General features: G+C 40.1%; 1 protein-coding gene across 11 annotated transcripts in view; it reads right to left on the bottom strand.

Moving 5' to 3' along the window:
• Positions 1–21299, bottom strand: part of LOC145962312 (uncharacterized) — a 67086-nt gene that overhangs the window by 18204 nt on the left and 27583 nt on the right. The window contains exon 1 of one of the 11 annotated variants that reach the window (XM_083083300.1): positions 4510–7090. The exons of the other annotated variants lie outside the window; for them this stretch is intronic. Within the exon in view, the coding sequence (XP_082939426.1) occupies positions 4510–4535 (26 nt within the window). The 5' untranslated portion in view covers positions 4536–7090. Of the gene's footprint in view, positions 1–4509; positions 7091–21299 lie in introns of those variants that run through there. 11 annotated transcript variants of the gene reach the window in all.

The raw sequence follows: 21299 nt of genomic DNA, 5'->3' as shown, positions 1-21299 counted from the left end.
CGAGAAAACGATTTGATTAAAAAGTTTTCTCGAATTCTTCAAGTTTCGCAAACTAAAAATTTAAGACCCGTCTTACGACGAAAAGTCATAAGACGAAATATGTCAGAAAAAGTTGTCTTTTCACATGAAACGCGTGCGTGTGCGCAGCACTTTTTTAACGTTAAAAGCTCTGTTTTTTTTTTTCTTATTTCATATGAAATAATGCGGAAATTTTTAATCGTGCCCCGAGAGAGTGTCGCTTTCCATGGAATGCATTTACGACGACGCTACCAATTTGCAGTAATTGCGCCGAAAAATTCGCGGTCCGCGAGATACACGAGTGAAAGTATCCTGACGAAACAACTCGCGGGAGGAATGCGAGCCGTCTAATAATGAGCGTATCAGCGTCGCATATCTCTATATACAAATCGTGACGCCTGCGAAAGGTCACTCTTGCTTTCTCAATTAATTTCTCCATTCATGTCTTCATTTTTATCGTATCATCATATTTTCTCACCGACTCGCCGCTTATTCAATAGAGACCGCTATTCACTCGTGTTTTTTAATAATATGCCGCTGCATAGTCGTGCAACGTTATTATTACGTTAGTGCCAGATGATTCAAATCCGCGCGAATATGCGGCAAAATGCGACGATCGAACGCAATAGCAGCATATCGAAAATGTCGCGGATTACATTATATTTACAATATCGACATTCGGAATCGCACGACGATAAAGTTTCGCGCAACAAACGACAGCGAGTATCGGGAATTCGTCGCTCTTTCGGGTTGACTCGTCGGTGTCAACGCGACAAAGCCGATAATTAAACGTCGCAACTCTTAAGGTCGCGCGCGAAAAGGACACAAATATCAATCTCCACGCTCGATAGAGATGCAATTTATTTTTGCAGCGATAATTATTGCAGTGGCCGCGGCGGAAATCAAGTTTCAACGTTAAATTACGACGCGCGTTTAACCGCTCGCATTTAACGAAAGATCGGGGCGAACAATTCAAGGCCCGAACAATTATTCGCGTAATCGCGTGCGAAATACGCCTTTGAGATTATGTAACTCGAATTACACACACGCGGGGATTTTATTAGATGAATGCCATACATTTCGCGCGATTCAAATTCCAACGAAATTTTTTACATTTCGCGCAAAATCTCTGCAGACTCTCCGCGCGCTTGACACGTCGATAGAATTTCTTTTTGTCCTACAATGGATTTATCGATGTTCTATGTTGTAAATGCGAGAGAATGGGGAATAATTTGTTAGAACAAGCGCAGTTTTGCGACGGAATAATATAAGTCTTGTTATGTAAACTTTTACGAAATGTGTGAAGCTTGTTATATAAACTTGTCATGGATGTGCTATTCAATTACAGCTTGAAAACTACAGCTAGATTAAAGCCAATAGAGCTTTAAATTGCTATATAGACGAAATTAAAGTGAATTTATCCGAAATGCACATAAATTCGCTTACGCATACTTTTACTTTAGGACGCGTTTGTTAGAGTTATTTTGTACCGATAAAATAAAAAAGGTAAAGCACTCGATATTTTGCGCTCACTGACAAATAATCTATCATTGGATTTTTAATCAAAACAATTAAATCTTTTATTATGAATGAATTTGTGCCCGAATTAAATAAATATATTTGTTATATATATAATAAGGAGCTACTCTGTAAAAAGCCAGCAAAAAAGTTTGTTTTCGTGATATTCGGACCACAATATCTCCACGATACTGTGAAACTCGGTATATCCGTCCCTGGCTTGACGATACTTGTAGAGGCGGGCAGGCAGGTGAGCAGGGCTGCAGTCAAGAACGGAAACACGTGATCTCCCCTTGTTTCAAGCTTCATGTGAGAATTCGCTTTTGATGTTCCCAGAGTGGAGAGCATACAGAGATATTCCCCAGCGCGATTTTATACAACTTTAACTATGACTAGTATTCCACTTTACACAAGTTTATAATACATGCACGGCTATGTACATGCTTGTCTGCTTTGAATTATATTAAGAAATGTTGTACAATTTAGAAAAAGAGATAAAAAAGGCACATTCTTCCTCTTTGAAAATTCCAATATCTTCGCTGTGGGAAGTAAATAATTAATTTTCAATTTGCACAAATTATTGACAATTAAATTCGAATGGCATCAATGAAAATCACATTTTCAGATTTCTTCGGTAACGCGAAAAATAAAATGTAAGCCCTTCGTGATTTTGTTCGCAGCGTACAAGTTGGCGCAAATTATTGGCTCCCGATAGACCATCTTACGTACTGGTATTTATGTCCTTCGACTATGGTAATAACGCAGTTATTATTGAGATCTCTTCCGAGTGTACTAAGCAATAAGTGGCGCTTGATAACAAGCGGGCTGCTATTAAATTATCGAGTAGCTATATATCTCACGAGAGACCTTTAATACGTAATACCTACATCGCGTTAGATATTAACTCTCTCCCTACGGAATATCTCCCTTGCACGAATATACCCGGACCAATCTCTGCATCTCTAGTCCTCGAACAGAGCTATCTGTAATTAAGAGCTTTAAAGAGATAAGGTTTATATATTTTTTTTAGCACTGGATCATAATATTGTTTGCGTTCGACGAAAATTTTTTACGTATGCTTTGGAGACGAAAAGCGTAAAAATTGTACGATATTTCTTTGCACTGTAAGTAAATGTTATAATTACAGAAAATGAAATGCGCAGAAGATAGCGACTGCGGTTTGCCATTTGCCAAAATTGTGATACGAGTGGGAAACATGTACCTTCCCCACTTCCTCCATGTGTTTTAAATACCCGCGTGTTACGCCGCGATTATCGTTGTAAGCGACCGCGAACAATACAATCTGTCGTTGTGCGCTAATAACACCGAATATCAATATTTAGAGTTACGACATTCCAAACGCGCGTACGCGCAAACCACTTTCGGTTATGTGCAAACTATCTCGGAATAAATAATGGAACGGCGAAACTCTGGCGGAGAAGATTTATGATTAACCTGGCAATAGTTGGGCAGTACCGAGGCCGGAAAGTACTGACGAGTTTTTGTCCAAATTTATTACCTGCCGATATTTCACGCGCGATGCGTCCGCAAGTGCACGAGCGTATCGAAATCGTGTCATCAATTGTGTATCACGTACGAAATGCGCAAACGGTTAGCAGACGGTTTAAGATTGCAAGATGCTTCGGAAAAACGGGCCATAAAAATTAAATAGTATTTTGAGAATTAAAAGACGGATTTTCTCCCGTTGAGATTGTATATTTTCCTTCAGTTCGCATTTTAAGTATTTATGTGATCTATCAGGATGTTGTGTGTTTCTATTTAAATTTTGTAAGAGAGAAAAAGAGAGAGAGAGATTCCCTGAAAATTCTTTAACCTTCCAGGTCTTTCGTTCAAAATTCCAGACAAAGAAAATATTTGAAAGATAGGGATTCTTTCATGCAACTTTCTAAAACAAATGTTTTCCACTTGAACCAAGAAAAAAATATAGAATCTTTTAGGTTTCAAGATTTGTAAATATACTAAAATAAATTGAATAACTTTTGGAAAATAAATTTTTCTCATCTACATTTTTATTTTTTTATCATTAAAAATTGCAATAAGAATTATGTACTGTATATTCTCTGTATATCTCTCGTTAGATAGATGTTAAATATATATAAATAAATATATATAATAAATATATAATAAATATATATAATTCACAACTTGGTCACTTGTATTAGTAAATTGCCAATTGTTTATTATATTGTTAATATAAGAGCAAATATATCAAAGAATCACTCTTTTAAAATTCTCTAAATTCCAATGAAATTCCGAAAAAGTTTCTTGTTTTTTTTCCAAGTATAAAAGAATTTCTGAGAATTTCAGATTCTCCAAGAAATTTCTGAAATTCTAAAAGTATTTATAAATTAATCTTTACACTATTTCAAAACTTACGATTTTGTAAATTTTTCGAATCTCCATCGATATTTATGTCAAACACATGTTGTACTGTCTATGAAAAAATAATCTTCTTTGACAGGTTTAAATCATCTATTTTCGGTCTCGTATCAGGAAATATGTGAAAGTTGAAAAATGTTTTACGTGCCGTTTCGAAATTCTACCGAAGGTAGCCAGAGATTTAGGATAAAAGGCCCCAGGTAGTAAAATAAAAGCCCTTTCTCAGGGTTTTTATTTTATCGTTTTTCTCGTTACAAACGTGATCCCGACTCTATCAGCTCTCGTGGTATGACAATAAAAACTAAAAAATTTGCATTTTTTTCTAGAAAAAGAAATAAGTTACAGCGAGTTAGTAAATTCCCGAATAAAAAATTCGAAGTATATAAAATGCTCTCTTCCCTATTCGTTTGTCGCGCATGACACATAGGTTAATGGATTCTCTTTTTACATATTCATTTTTACATCGTAAATGAAACATCAGCGATCGTTTTCGCAACTCGCAATCGCGCGCAGAATACGCGAATTATTTATGACTGTCCGCGCACGACTCGCGTCTTGTCGCTGAAAACCTACCAGTGTAGCGTTTTGAGGATTCTCATGGCGTGGTCCTCTCAACGATTCGTCCTTCGCTCAAACCTCATGGACGATGCTCGCGCGACGAAGCTACCTACGGTCGAAGAATCTCAATGCGTTCCCGAGACAATCTTAGTTTTCCTTTGACCTCGACGCCGATCCGTTGTAACTAAGTACTCTTCATTATCTCCCAACCTGTCGTCCCAACTCGTCTTCCTGCTTGCGTTTGACAAGTCTTGTCCTTGCAATCTCTTCCTTCTTCTTGATATATCTTCTTTCTACTTTCACCGAAATATTCTTTCAATCCTATCTATTTGAGTGATTCTTTATGTTTCTAGTATCCTCTTGAGAATTTCTATCCTCTTTCTTTCATCTAATTTTAATTCGCGTCTATACTTTTGCAAATGCTCTTAATTTGACCTTCGCGGGACACTTTTACATTCCGCAGACGATCCACCGCTTCCTCTTTTACCACACCCCGCGACGTCATTAAATATTTACGCCTCTTCTCTCTTCGCGAGGAGCGAATTCTTTCCGCGATTATCTCGCCGCGCGTCCGCGATTTCTTCTCTTTTCATCGGCTCTCTTCCGTCTCTCTCTCTCTCTCTCTCTCTCTCTTCACTCTCGATGCTCGAGCATCCTGACAATGGATGCGCGTTCTCGTGTTTGTTCCCCCGCCGATCGGACACCCACGCGCGTCTGCGAATCGAGTCTGCCTTCGCCCTCTGCGACTTTTCCTTGACCTACGAAGGATCTTTCGTCGAAAATTCCCAATCGATTCCTCAGCTTTCCGTTCGCCACGTGTCAACCACAATTATTTACGACTCGCGTGACAATTCCTCGCGATTTTTCCCGGAATTGTTCCCCTTTCTCTCCCACCCTTCTTCGTGGATCACTTTACCTTACACCTCGCACCTTACGGCTCGACCTTATCTCGCCCCTCGTTGGCTGCACGCGTCAGCGTGTATCCGCGCGCACGGTGGCACATTCCACCTGTACACCGAGGGGCACACAGGTACACGCACACGAAAATACGTACGCACACATATATGCACCGACACAGGTATACGAGCGGTCACGCGACGGACGGACGGACGGACGGACTCACGACGCGGTGTGCGCCACAACGACGACCGGCAACTCAACGGAGGAGGTGTATGCACCTTCCGAAGGCTGTACGCGACGAAGGAGGAGTCGGCGGCGGCGGTGGCGACGGCGGCGGCGCACTATATCGCGTGGAGAACGCTCGTACCGGTTTTGGCCCTGTCGCGCCGATGGACAGATATTCCGGACTCCGTTAACCGCCTTAATCGCGCTCCACTTCAACCCCGACGCGGTGATGATCGTGCGATTCGATAGTAAACAGCCGATTAATGATAATAGCCGATCGAACGATCGTCACTTAAGCTCGTATCGGGCATACGACGAGCCGATCGCTCCCTCGGGGTTCCGGGATATTTGTGCTCCTCCGAATTTCATTACGTAAAAAAAAAAAAAAAGATACCAATGACCGCACTTTTTTTTTAATCGCTACGATCCCTTCGCAATTTTCACGAGATTGAACACAAAGTGGGGCGAGGAACGCGCGAAGAGGGCAGGCGTCCCTCCGGCTTCGAACTGACGTGGGTTTGTTGGCTTCGCTTTACCCCCAGAGAGCCGGTGCCCCCTTCTCGTTACGTCTCTCTTTCTCGCTCTTCTACCTGTTCAGCTCTCCTCCCTCCATTTTTTCTCTTTGTCTCTCTTTCGTGCATGGACGTACTCGCGCGCGTCCCTCTCTTTCTCAAATGTACCCCCTTCTTCTCCTCCACCTCCCTCTTCGACGCTTACCTTCCAGCTGCGCGTTCCTGCCTTACCTCGCTCCCACTCCGCTCGCTTTTCTTCCCCTCCAACTGTTCACCGGTTCAACCACGAGTATCTCCTTCCATCTCGCGGTATTCGAACTGTCCTTCTCGCTTCGTTCGATTCCTCCTATAATTTTCCATCTTTCTTCCTCTACCTGCCTGCCCCTCCCTTCGACCTGCTCCGTTTCTTTTCCATTTTCGGCTCTTATCGCTTTCTTGCTCCATTCTTCGTCATAGTTGTATCTCTCCTCTTCCCACTTTCTTACCCAACTCGGTCCGCATTCCTGTTTCTCCGGCTCTCTGTTTCTCTCGGTGAAGCGTCATATCCTCGGTCGAGCGTCCGTCTTTGTCCAGACACAAATTTGAACCTTTTTTTCTTTCTCTCTCTTTCAATCTTTTTATCCTTCTCTTTTTCTACCGACGTTCTCGGAGGTGGCTCGCTTCTTTCTCTCTTCACCGCTGTTGTATTCGCTCGCTCGAATCCGAGACTCCTCTCCGCTGCCACGGCGATCACGTGGTTCCAGCATTGAAGTCTCTCGCTCTCTCCCCCGCTTCCACCTCACGCGAGTTCAACACGCGCGAGTAAAAGTGTTCGTGACACGCACAATGTACGCACACGCGCTCATTCTCACGTATACATTGGCGTTCACATCGCGATATCTCGTTCGCGTATAGTATTTCGACTCTCAGCTGATCCGACGATCGTTTTCGTCTTTCTCACGATTATCAATCCGACCTTGCTTCCTGAATATTCCACGACGCCCGGGGCATCTTTCATCGCGAGAAAAAAGCGCGATGGAGTCGCGAGAAGCGAAGCCTGAATAATGGCAAGCTCGATGGCTTCCAGTAATTTATCGATCTCCGTATTAGATACGAAGATGCGCGATTTTAAATTCTTATTTCATTACAAATCAATCCGACATTATATTCGATCGCGTTACTCTCGCAATTTTATATCTCTCTCGAAAATAACTCGTCAAAGCATCGTTATTGTAAGTTCAATTTCTCGTTACAATTGCAGCAAGTTTGTTGTATAATTTTGCACAAAAGCTATCGAATATCCTCGTCTGAACGAAACTTTAAATTCTCTCATTTTTTACGCCAAACAAATGTACGATATAAATGTTAAATGTAACACATCAATGAAGAATCGTATCGTTTAAAGTGCGTCGCACTTGTGATCGGAGCCGCGAATGGATGGGGCTCTCGGCGACCATCGAGTATGCAGGATGCTGAGTATGGTATCGTGTGAGACACCTTGATATTGTGTGCAGATTTTGCATCTGCAATTTTATTGTTCCCGACGAAGAGGATGGCTTTGTCCGATTGTAAATGTGTGCCGCGTCAAATGAGACAGAATGCGAGTATCCGCCCTCGATCATTGCGCAACTCTCATTATTCGAGTGTTCCGTAACGCGCGTTCGGATTAACTATCCATCGCGGAAATATTTATCGATTGTGTTAAAGCCTCCCATTGAATTCCCCGTCTCTGTGTATGCTCACTGATCCGAGAATCACGTTCGAAAGCCGCTCGAAGGATAATTTGCGGGGATAAAAAACGTGCGAAGGCGGTTCATTAAATTTATGCCATGCTAGATTAAATTAATTCTTTGACTAAAATAATTCAATAATAATAAGACGAGAAAGAGATGGAAAGGAAAGGAGAAGAAATTACTGCGTAAACAGCATAATCATCGTCCAACAATATTTGATTCGTGCTCGCATCAATGATTCGGTGATCATGTGATTGATTAATCACTAACGTAGTGTTGATAAACAGAGCGTCCCACATTTAGCATATCATCGATTTCGGGAAGTCGAGTTGTATTTAACGAAAATATCTTAAAAGTGTTGTACAAATTCTTAATTTTTAATATTAAATATTATTTTATACGAGATACTCAAATTATAAATTTATTAAAATAAAGTTTATTAGAAATTCAATGAAAAATAATGTTTATTATCTACATTGTTTTTGTTTTTTCGAAAGCTCATTTCCTGTAATTTCATTAAAACATCCGGAATGAGAGAGAGAGAGAGAGGCGAATCTAGGATGCCAAAATTCGTGGAAATAGTAGAGTTCTCTTGCCAGCTCATTTTCTTAGAAAGATATACATCTTGATTTGTGCAAGTAAATGTTACTCATTTATATTCGCATATATGGAAAGATAGCTTCGAATAGCTGCAATATTTCATAGAAAGAAAGACGAGAAAATAAAAAAGACAAACATTTTTCAAGTTTTCTCTCATTATTCGAACATTGACGTTTATTAAACGAGCAGCTGAGCAGGTCATACCATTATCTTTTTTCATTTGGATTATTTTATCACTATCTGTGTCAAAAATAGAGTGAAAGAGATAGAGAGATTCTTTTCTTTGGTCACATTATCATGCTCATTTTCCATTTTGGACCCTCCTTCTTGGCCACTCTCCAATCTTTTCGAAGCCAGAAACCATACGTTGCATGTCGGCGCAATGTGGTTTGCATAAGACTGAAAAGTATAGCCCACAAATGATGGAATTCGGTGCAGTGCAGCCCAGACATCCTCTATTATTCTCCCAAACCATTCTGGTTAGCCACATTGTGTCGGTTTTTCAGAAGATATCACGTAGTGAGGAATCTCCTTGCAATTCAGTCATTTCTTGATAACATCCGTGCAAAAAGGATTATGCAAATGTGCTTTGTGTAACAAGCTTTTCCAAGTTTTATATTGTTGTGAAATTTAAAACAGTTAATTTTTATTGCATCGGCATAAAAAAATGCTCAACAACGTCGTTGCTAAAATATGTAAATTCGCGTAAAAAAAAAAAAAATAGAAATATTCGCGTTTGCAAAGTAAAACTTAAAAAATATCCTCTTTAATTTCATTTTCGATCAATTTATTATAGATTAATTCTGCGACTTTTTTCCTTCGAGCATGCGTTAAAGATTATAATTTACATTACGTCTTTCAAGTTAAATATCGGCTTGATAAAACAACTTGAATAGAATCTTTTAAACCGAGTATTTGGTCGAAATCAGAACGACGACTCGGTCAACATGTAACTAAACCATATCGATCATTCTATAGACATTGTCAGACTGTGTGTTGACCATCGGTAGCATATTCGTCATGCCGGCCAAAGAGATTAACTCGCCTCTATCTATCGATACTGTTTGCCTATCGATCTTCGTGCTCGGTCATCGAACTCGACAAGTGCAGCGACGATTATCGCGATAAAGCGAATTGACTTTTACCGTGGCACGTGAGCACTTTTTACGAGTCGCATTACGCGACTCGCCCTTTTTACGGTCGCACAGAGTATCCAATTTTCGGAGGAAATGCCGTCCTCCCCCTCGCGGCACGCTTTGTCGATGCCGCGAGAGAGACGAAAACTCTACACCGCGTTCGGGGTTTCCCTCTTGAAATTTCGAAGCACGACTCTGAGACTCGAGTTACGAGATCCGACCGGGTACTTTATGGACGCCAGAGTATCGGCAAACGAGGACAATAGTACTCCTCTCGTTCCCGCGGCATTTTCGAGTGAAACCAGATTCGCGTTCGTCGTCTAAAAGTCCCGCGGAGTTATGGAATCTTTAAGTCTAACGTGTTATATATCCTCTCGTTTTTCAAGTGATTCTGTCGCCAGAATCCCTGCCGGGCCTCAAGTTGCCGGCACTGATAGGCATAGCGGAGCCAAGTGGCTTTCGATCGTAGGTGGTCTTACGTGGCGCCGAAACTTTCGATACAGTCGTACCTGAATTTTGCGCCCCGGGGACTATTAATGTCTACCGTAAGGACTTAATGAACGATCCGCGTGACTAATTGGTTTATTTATCTTGTATTGCATCTGCAGTCAACACAAACCACTAAGTTTTAGTTTTCTCATAACATGTCTGTATTTTACGATAAACTTGCTACGTGTAAATTTGAAAATCGACCAATAATATATATTAAGTATTTAAAGCGCTCCCCAATATTTTAACGATTTTCAAAAAATATAAACTAAATTTTAATTGACTTAATTTTTGATTTAATTTTAATTTAATATCGCAGCATATCAGGGCATCTTTTGATTGTTTTATAGCTGACTGATTCAAGGACCAGCGAATGACAGAAAATTTTTCTCTACTTTTCCATTGAAAAAGAATCCCTTTCAAATTATTACAAATTTTATTTTTGTGTTTTAAATATTTTAAATATTTTTTACTCGCGTATAGCATATATTACTTGGTACATGTTCAAAAGAACACGTAAAGAAAGAGAGATTGCTCCGTAAGAAGTGTTCCGTATTTTGAACGTAAACAGTCCCGTTTAATATCTGATCTTTCTGACTATCCTGAGACTGGTCTGTTATAGCCAAAGGCACGAACTTGGGAACGGAATTTAGGATATACAACCATCCGAGACTCTTCACCGGTCGCTGCGCAAAGGACTCGGCGAGGCTCTTCCGGTCGCTGGCGTCTATTTGGAGATGAGGAAAAAGGGGTGGATATAAAATCGAGAAACAATTCGCCTTTGTCTCGCGACGTATTTCCGGCAGGATTATTAATATCCTCGAGGAAAGGAACGGATGTGAGACGAAAAAGCGGTCCATTGTACCTACTTGTGTGCGTCCTTTCGAATAATGTGGCTTAATCTATGAAGGGATTATCAGATATATAGTTACTGGCAACGCTATGAAATTGCGCCCCGGTCGCGCGCGCACTTTAATTAAAGCTCACTAATGCGAGAAAATTTATTACGATCGCGATCTATCAAGGCATCATGTTGCCTCAAACGTATATGTGAGATAGCCATATCAAATATTATATTTATCGTGGAGATAAATATATAACTTTTCTTTATAAAATTAATAATTAAGTATTTAATGTGATGTACTTCATAATATATCTGTTATTTTTTGAAATTACATATACAGGGAGCAGATATTAAAACAATTAAACTGACTGTGATTGCCAAGTATTATACTTTTTCAATCAAAAAATTTATAAATTTCTTATAAAGTTTTAATTATAATATTAAATTTGATTCTTTTATCATTTCTTTAATTAATGTATGAACAAACATTTTCTATTCCGACGTTACTTAATTAAAAAATAATTTAAAATGTACCGGTACGCGATACAGAGATTGACAGAACAGAGAGGCGTGTTCTCGCGATAGATAATTTTTTTCGTTATCTTTAAACGACACGTTAAATATCTACATTGGAGCAAATTCCTCTCTTTGTCGCCGAGCCACGTGAACGTTTACCTGCAAAGAATGAAAACTCCGAGTCGCCGAGCGAGGCATACCCAGCATGCCTTGCACGGGTCACACGCCCGGTTTAGGTCGATCCACACTGCCATGGCACCGCGATGTAGAGAAGCGTACAGAGCGACGAAATCTCTATCGAAATTAATAATAACGCGATAACGCACGGGATGAACGTATCATGAGTGAGAAGGAAAGAACAACCGTCGTGTACCGCGCCTACGTACGATATAAATATGAAACAGACGGGAAGCGAAATTGTTGACACGACGATCGGGCGCCGTGTATGAGAACTGGTGTCTGGAATGCGACTCTTATCGGAGTTGGCACTTGATATCGAAAGCTTATCTTGGCGTCTCATATATGTGTATGCATGTGTGTCGCGCGAGCAGATGTGATTCGTGCGGATGTGCACGCGTTAATGAACGCGTAATAATTAATTCGCGATGGGCGCGAGGGACGAATTTCGGAGCAGCATTTTGCTCCGATTATCTCGCGCATAAATGCACGACATTCCGAATGCGTGGATTCATTGTCTCATTCGAGAGAGATCATTTAAACGAATGTTGACGAAAAATTAAATTTGATTTTAATTAAAAATTTGTAGAAATTTCGTATCTTTTTCTAATATCTCGAATATTTGTTTTAAAAAATTGCTCAATTTATTCTGAAAATATAAAAACTTATAAAATATATTTAATTGGGAAAATTAATTTAATGAGGAAAATCATATATATATATTTTCTTTCTACGAAAAATTGATGTATCAAACATTTTTCCATCATTGATTCGCCAAATTCAACTCGGTAACATCTTTTTCTCGCGCCAACAGAAATGAGAGATACCTTACTATCATAGAATAGTACGATCTCAGATATGTCACATTGTATTATCTATTTATACCAAATGTTGGTTTTGTGCGCAACACAGACACGTGTGTGCTCGCACCTGAAACTTGGACCTGAACATGAATACACGCGTGCATCGAGGGGCCCGGGAGTCGACATGTGCTCAATTACACACGCGATAGGCAACCCCTTCGATGAGTCATTTGCGGCAAATAAAGGAGACAGTTTCTTGCGGCGCATTCACGAAAACGATAATACATTTTATATATAAAATTTCTTCGTCGTGACGTATCCACGAGTCGGCGTCAGGACAACGTCACGTCGCTCGACGTGACGTCAAATCTTCCGCGGTACGAAAATTGAATCCGTGACGCATGCGGGTGTTGATAGACATCGGCCGGATTACTCAAGCATGATAATGCGTGACGTTCTCAAGTCGGATGACTAATATCGAGGACCTGTGAAATTTTTAATCGCCCGAATAAACGCGACATCATCGATTACAATGCACTGCAACATAAATCGGAGAGAGCCGCAGAGAAACGCCGTGGTTTCGCGCACGAAATCTCGCCGCTCATAATAGAATCAACTAACTATATCCAATCCTTGACCTAAAAACTCATTGATCTACTAGCGGATTCCAGCAGAGTTTTCCTCGCGTCCTACAAAGCGCGATTACGCGCGAGTGACGAGGCGACGCGCAATTATACGCGATGTCCGAGAAACGGGTTTAATTCAAAGTAGAGAGAGAGTCCCTAGCGATAATCGAGTGAAGTCTCTTCGAAAGATAAATTACCGCCGCTTTTTTATCAAGTGGGTGAAAAGTCCTTTTATTTGTTTCCGCCGTTCGTCGTATTTACTCTCCCAGACACTGAGAGTTTAATGAGAGCAAACTCGTGTATGTGTATGCATCCGTGAAAATACTTTTTATTACTTTTTATTACGTTCCTCATCCGTCTTTTTTATATATTTATCATAAATATTTATTCGAAAATTACAATAAAAGTTTTCGCGTAAAGATTGTTTACTTGGGGTTTGTTTGACCGACGACACAAATTTTATACAATACTTTTTACAAACATTATTTGAGCATTTTTCAGATGTAAGCGAAATGCACTTTACTGCGCTTCTCGCGCGTCAGCGTCAGCGTCGAGTCTTCCGGTGCGTCAGGTGTGCGTCCCTGAGCCGCGGTTGAACGACAGGAAACACAGGTGTGCGCGTCGGTGGACCCACCCTACCTACTTACCTACCTGCAGGGAATCGGGTCCCACCCTTCCTACGGTTATACGACGATTATGATGATGCGTATCGGGCCGCGTGCAGCACGGAATTCTTGAAAAAGTTTAGACGAGGGGACGCCTCGACAATGGCATCAGATACGAATAAATAGTCGCAGGTAATCCCGCAAAGCCTCCGGCTTTTCCCCTGACGCTTTGTGAAGGTCGCAAGAACCAAGCATCTAAATTTCACGAGCGAGCCACGACTGGCCTTCGAGATCACAAGGTAAGAAGCTGCGCAAGAAGTTGTCAGATTCCGCTGTGCGTCAAGTAAATATATACTATTCTTACTGTAAATATAAGTCTGTGTTTTTAATGAACAATTCTCATCGAAAAGACTCGATTTGAAAGAAGCATAATTAAGTTAAATTTAATCTTTGTTCTTCTTGTGAAAAAAAAAAAAAACAGTACGATTGACAATGTTCATATTATACAATCGATATCATCTTTTAATACTACATTCACTGTCTTATTTACTACAACAGGTAAAACGTTAAACTATATCTCTGCGTCTAAGTTGAAGAAAATGTGATAAACTCGCATTACAATAAACTTCTCAAAGTTTGCAACTTGTGTTCAAAATTCGAATGAGCGTCAAATTTTCATTACAATAGACCCCAAATCTTATTACGATAATAGCATTGCATTCCTCCTCATTAACTTCATTATTATAATTTGATATAATGTTCATTATTTATAATATTGCCGTTTGTGAAAAGCACATTAATCATCTCTTGGATTATCATATTTATTGTAAATTATAATTACTTTGGTTGGGCGAAAGGTCTAATAAATCCTCTTTGTAGGATAAATCTTTGCAAAATGCAGAGAGAGAGAAACTCGATTAATACTTGGAAGCGTATTGTATTATTATATTACACACGAAAAAAGGAAAATCCTCTCAATTGCCGGATGTTGTTGGCCAATTTTCCCTGATAAAAGACCATTAAACTCTTATTAATATACAAGTCGAGGAGCGTGTCCGAGTTAGTTTCATTAATTTCATCAACTCTAAAAGCTCCGAAGGCAAAACGCGAAATTCGAAAGTGCAAATTATCCGGATTTCGCGCGCGGTCGCGGTCGCAGAGAGCTGATTGCTGGTTTCCGCATATAATAGGGAGCAAGTTTAACATTCCGCTACTTTCCGTGGACAGCGGACGACGTGGCAAATTAATGAAATAGCGGAAGCAATAGCCGGAACTAAGTGGAACACGGAATTCATTACGGGAATGCGTTTGAGCAATTACACATCGATGTACCGTATGCGAACTGTTGATTGGATTTGAGTTTATGCCAAGGAACGCGGCATAGACGTCGTAATGAACTTTCAATTAAGTGTTGTTGTAGTCCCAACAGTGAGATTAGTGCTTCTTCGCAACAATAATAATGAACTATAATAAAGGCAAAAACGCTTTATCCTCGCAATCTTTGTGCACACAAGAGGACGATTAAAATATCGTCAAAAGGTGCTATATAAACGAAACCGAGATCGAGTCAATAGCTAATTCTAACAATAAGACAGATTTGTCCTGTCACTACTCGTAGAATCGATATTTTTTTGCACCTTGTAAGTATGTCTAGCTGCAAATAAATTTAACTATAAAACCGCGTTCAAGCTTTGTTCTTTTTCTCTTTCCTTTTATTGGATATATATTTTTTTTCCTTTTTTTATATTTAGATATAAATTTTAACTGATGTGAGATAAAAAAGGCCCTCTCCCGGCGCATTATTTAATTATCAAACATTTAAAAACTTGGTATAAATTCAAATACGTCGTCACACGATAGATTCTTGGGCATCACGCGGAAAATCAATTACGATCTACCGGAACGAGGAATGAAAAAGCCGACGACGGGTCATCGTTCGATTTGATATTACACCATGACACGTCTATTACTGCAATCGTACACGCGATGACTATGTATACATGACGCCGGTGATCATCATCGTCGCTCGTTGCGGCGGTAGAGGAAACACGGAGAGCATCGAAGCGAAATGCTCCATTTCCCAGATACCTCGTTGTTATACGCCGGCGAGATCGGTATATATAAGCTATGCGGTATTTAAGTACCGTTTTCCGCGGTGCTCAATTAATCGACTTGATTAATGACCGTGCCTGTCAACGGCCACAGGCCATTATTCGCGACTCGTGCGGCTTTTTTAATACCCCGTAGCCTTTACTCCAACGTCCCGCGTCAACTCGTACTCGAAGAGAACTTTGGACCGGACGTATTTCTCGTGACGTTTCAGAAATTGTTGCACGAGCCACTTTAAGTTGCAAGGGGCAAAGTGCGAAAAATTGCACTCACGCTGGAGAAAGATGATATCCCACGTCAGGAATATACGTCGAAATTGCGAGACAGATGTTTTCAGCGAAAATCTCGTGTACTTTGTTATATTAACTTTATACGCAATTGCGTTATTACATCATCGTAGATGTGGAATACATCTCTGCGAGAAATTCAATTTTCTTCAAAACAATTCCACCCTCGAGAAAGTTACGCCCGTTTAAAGTTCCCCGGTCGTATTTTCGATTTATCCGATAAACAACTCTCGTATACTCTCGCGAGCTTCAAGTAAAACTACTTCGTTCGTTACAACGCGGTAAACAATCGGATACAATGTAGATAGAAGCTCCGTATCTTTGCTATGGATCGCTTTACCGGTATCCAACTTCCTCGTCGAGGAAAGTTCTTCGATCACCGAAAATAATATCGAAAATAATATCGACGCGAGGACGCGCTCTTGTGGTTTGTTCGCCATCATTGCTTGTATTTCCAGAATCAGAATTGCTCCTACTTCTTTTTCCGGAGCAAGGACGATAAAACGTAGGTAAATAGGTCGCGATAAGGATGTAGATTCTTCTCATGTAGGTTTATGGTATATTCAAAGTGAGATATTTCGAATGTGATTACCCATTAAAATGATTCACCGATTAATCACAAGTTTGAATCATCGTGGATGTTGCTTGCAACGCTCTCAAAGTGAAATTAATTTTCTGGCATAAATATAAATAATCTCCTCGTTTTTTCAAAGTGAAAATGCAAACTCCTTTTCCCTATCACCGCGGTTTATTTCTCGATGGGACAACTAAAAAAACGCATAACGCTATTTTTATTCGGGCATATAACGTTTTATTAGGTTCCGCGAAGTACATAGCCAGGCGCGAATATCTTCTCCCCGACTTTAATTCCGACGCAACAAGGACCGAGCGGGACGTAAAATCGGTTCGAATCGAGAATGTGAAATTACGTCGTCCGTATATACGTATATATAAAACAGTAAAGTGATGGAATAGTGTGTCTGCCGACGTTTACGACAGCGATGACGACGATGGTCCACGTGCATTCGATCGTTTATTCGGGATATCGGTGGCGTTGCAACAGGCAACTGTTTACACACTTGTTTACAATTGTTTGGCACGAAAAAGTATGCGCATAATTTAAATAAAGCCGTACCGCGAATCGAAAACTCACTCTGTATTATGTATTATAAATAATATATTAAAAGAGTTTGACTTTTTTTATAATAAAGAATATCAGAATGTAAATAATTTTGTTACATTTTAATAATAATATAAATAAAAATTGTCGGTTTGCTACTTTTTCATTTATATCAATATCGAAAGTGCACCGCATGTAAACAAATTTAAATTACAGATGAGGCAGGAACAAGAGTATAAAAAAATATTTTCTTTTGTAAAAATAAATACGTTTAGATGTTTATTTATGTTGCGGAAGATTTTTATTTAATCTTACTAAATATAAACCTAACCATGATTATTGATGAATCAATCAATTTTTATGCAATTTTTATGCAAGATGCACATTTTTTGAAAATAGCCTTTATTTCCGCTCTCTTTTTCCCACCACTTCCTCAGACACTTTTGTCCACCATCCTTCCTCTTTATATTAATTGCATAATCACGATTCAATCGTCATGCGCATCGCACGAATAATGTAATATGACGTAAAAAAAACGCGAGCAACGTAACGCGATAGCGTTACCTATTTTATCTACATATGAAGCCGACGAGTGCAACATCTCGGATGCTGCAAGCGTTGAATGAACGTTCGTCGAAAGCGCTCTGCTCAGAAAAAGGAGTGTGTTTGATACCGTTAAATACTCGGCTCTTTCTTTCCACACTTTCACATCAACGGACAATTAGATTCGCGCACCTTTTGTGCAGCGGTCCTGGGAAATTAAGCAGGGACAATTTCCGTGCGACAATATTATTCGATCGTCGACGCGTGATATTTTTACGAATTAACGAGCGGCTGCATAATCTCCCGCTCGAAAATCGTGCAAGAGCTATCAAACATCTCGTGTATACATTTCTTATTGTTATATTCCCGTGGGAATCGTTTTCGACTGGCGGGAAATAAAGACAATAAAAGTGAGGAAGAATAATAGAGAAGAAGCTTGTCCTCTCTTATTTTTTCTTCACGACCAATTTAAGCGTTCAATCTAATCTAATCCCGTGCAAACAGCTCTTTAATTACAAACGTTAAAATCACCATTAATTCCGAGTTTTCGTAGCATTGCAAAAATTGTTTAAAAGTCTTTTATACTTGTTATATTTACCGTAACGCGTGTTACAGAAGCTGTACGTATATTCGTGTCGTGTATTTATGATTGTCGATCGCTTCTGTGTAAATATGAAATAACAGTGTATTATTTCTCTGTCATTGCTTACATCGATAGTAGGTCAGGGAGAAACGGCAAGAGCATTATCATCGCGACACGTTTGTAATTGAAGAAAGATTATAGATTGCAGTGTCACATACACCGCCTTACGCCTAGCATACTATTTTATTATGCATTTCGCTGCACGGCTCTCCTTTAACGATATTTAAAGAACATCGCACCGTTCAAGTTATCCGTATAACGTAACCGACCTAAATCGCCATAAATTGCGCGGCCGATTTCTCTTCCAGAAGAACGGTGGAAAAACTCGCGTGGAGCTATTGCCTTCGCGGAAACGCAAAAAATTGGAGCACAGATACATAAAAATGCATCCGTATGTGTGAATATGCGCCTGCATGTAAGTACGTCGCGATGTGCAAAAGACCGTGAATGATACACGCAATTAGCGTTTTTTATCGAGAAAATTCTTCTCCTTGAAAATAATCTTCAAAAATGAGATCAATTTTTTCACAAAATAATACATCTCTCGTAAACCCAAGTTAACGTACGTAATTTCTCGGCAAATTTTAATCTAAAAATAGATTACGCAAACACGCAAACTCTAGCTTATACCGTGAAAACTTTGCTTCGTTTTAAACATTTTAATTAACATAAATACCGAGACTATTCAATGTAACTAGGTAGATATAAAATTAAAGGAGTCGGTTATAAATTTTCAATTAAATTAAACGGAAAAATACTACTCCAATTTACATTTTCGATAAATTCGATTCAATTTGAAAAGTCCGTTCGAAATTGAAAAGCTCGATACGTTATGCTACGAGAGAAAGAGAGAGAGACGGAGAGAAATGTCAAAGAAATCCAATTGTCCACAATATATTTCCAAATAATGGTACAACGAAACACAGCCTGTACAGAGTTGAAAGAAATCAAGAATCTTGCAAGTCATATACCCTTAGCGTAGAATCCGTTTAGAGAACCCCGAGATTAATCCTCGAGAATTAACATAAACTTGGCGAGGAGCTCTGCGTAAAAGGCCGCGAATGATGCGCATAATGCGTTAGACGTGAACAATGGGCAGCGGGCGTGTCTCTCTTGGTACATGTATACATACATATTGTATATACAATGTCACCGATCCTCGTCATCCCTATTGCCATCACCACCTATATAATCCTTCCCTCTCTCTCTCTCTCTCTCTTCTGTTTCTGTTTCACCTTCTCCTGTCATCTCATCCTATCTGTTCATCCACGCATCACTCTCCTCTTTCTGCTTTCTGCGCGTGTGTTTTTCGTTTTTTTTACTTTGAAAGCGGAATATACATTCTACTGCGTGGTCGCGGAACAGGAAACGCCATGGGAGAATGAGCAATCGGTATTTCACGACTGTGTGTCGCACACGAGCGAGCCGCGATACCACCGCAAAAAGAGAGAGAGAGAGAGAGCACGCGCTGTGTGTTATGTATAACGAGAAACTACGGGACCGCAGGAACGGCTTCAATCACGGGAATGCACTTGAAATTCGCTCGCCTCTACCTCCGACCCTATGTCGCCGCGCGAATCTCTCGCACGTACGCGCACAAATTGTTATCCGCTCTTTTTGCGATCCGGAAAAACGCGCCGTTTACACGGATTCTCGCGCGCAAATTCTCGACTAAATTATCGGACTTGAAGCTAAACATTTTTTTTTCTTTCCTTCTTCCTCTTCTTTTTTTATCAACGCCAAGTTGTTGTTCTTCGTTTAAGGCTGGATTACTCCGCGTGAATTATTATGGGAAAATTTGCAAGCGACACTTTGCCAATTAATTCGAGATTATATTTATACGAGAGAAAAAAAACTATTGTGAAATATCCACGAGAGAATTTGTTTGAGATTTCTTCCGAAACCGAGATATAAATAGATGCGCGATATAATTCAATGTAAGGCGATGCATCAATGAAAGATGACCTTATAGGAAATATATTCGCGATACATTCATTCTTTTAAGGCAATCGTTGGCCGAGCTGTCCCATGCAAATGCCGCTACGACGTGAAGAAATGTCAGCGTTCCGACTGGACGCGCTTAAGCGTAAACGCAGTTGCCGGGTACACGTATCGGACGATATCGATTACGAAGGAGAGCGAATCGATATCGGTGACTCGGATAACGAATGTAAAGTTACGAAATTAAACATTCGTGTGGTATCTACAAACACTGCACCGAAAAGTTATCTCGTTAGTATGCTCGCTAAATTTGATGCATCAATGATCTTTCAAAGGCTGCCCTTCTAAAGTCGAAAAAAAGTAATAGGTTTAATTAATTTAGAATCAATTTATCCCTTAGCAAGATTTAATCGAGCATTCTCTTTCTCTCCCTCTCTCTCCTTCTTTACATGCTTCTCATTTCGAATTTTTTATTATCAATCCTGATAGCGCAGTAAAATTTACTCGACGCATTAAATACAAGCGTTAAGATCTTGTTCGGAAAATATCACAGCGCTTTGAAGAGAATCTCGTCGCAAAAAGACTGAAAAAAAAAAGTGCGGCAGCTTTGATAGACTTGCGGCGATGTAATGATATTAAAAACGCAAAAACCGGCTTGTGTAAATGAAATTACGTACGCGTACCGAAAAATGCGTTAGTTGCAATAATCACGCGCGGCTTTTAGGACGCGTCGCGCATGAGATGCGTCTCGCTTTGAAGCGTGAAAAGTGGGACAATTTCCGGGCGCGGTGCTCCGCTCGATTATTAATGGAGGTCCAAAGAAACGAGCGATACCGATCGCCCCTCTTTCTCTCTCTCGCTCAAGGGAACTCGTGATAAATAAAACGCTTTCTCTCTCGCTCTGTCAAAAGAGAAAAGAAGAAAGAAGGAGGGAGAGACTCGCTGACGACCGCCTGTTTCGCATTCATTTTTGGGCATCCCTGCATCCATTTTCCAACCATTCATTCTACAGTCCTC

This window comes from Camponotus vicinus, unplaced genomic scaffold (assembly GCF_025532165.1).
Source record: "Camponotus vicinus isolate PSW18456_S1 unplaced genomic scaffold, iyCamVici1.0 SCAF_11, whole genome shotgun sequence".
Lineage (NCBI taxonomy): Eukaryota > Metazoa > Arthropoda > Insecta > Hymenoptera > Formicidae > Camponotus > Camponotus vicinus.
The sequence above is the reverse complement of the archived record's forward strand: the minus strand, read 5'-3'. Positions and strand labels throughout refer to the sequence as shown.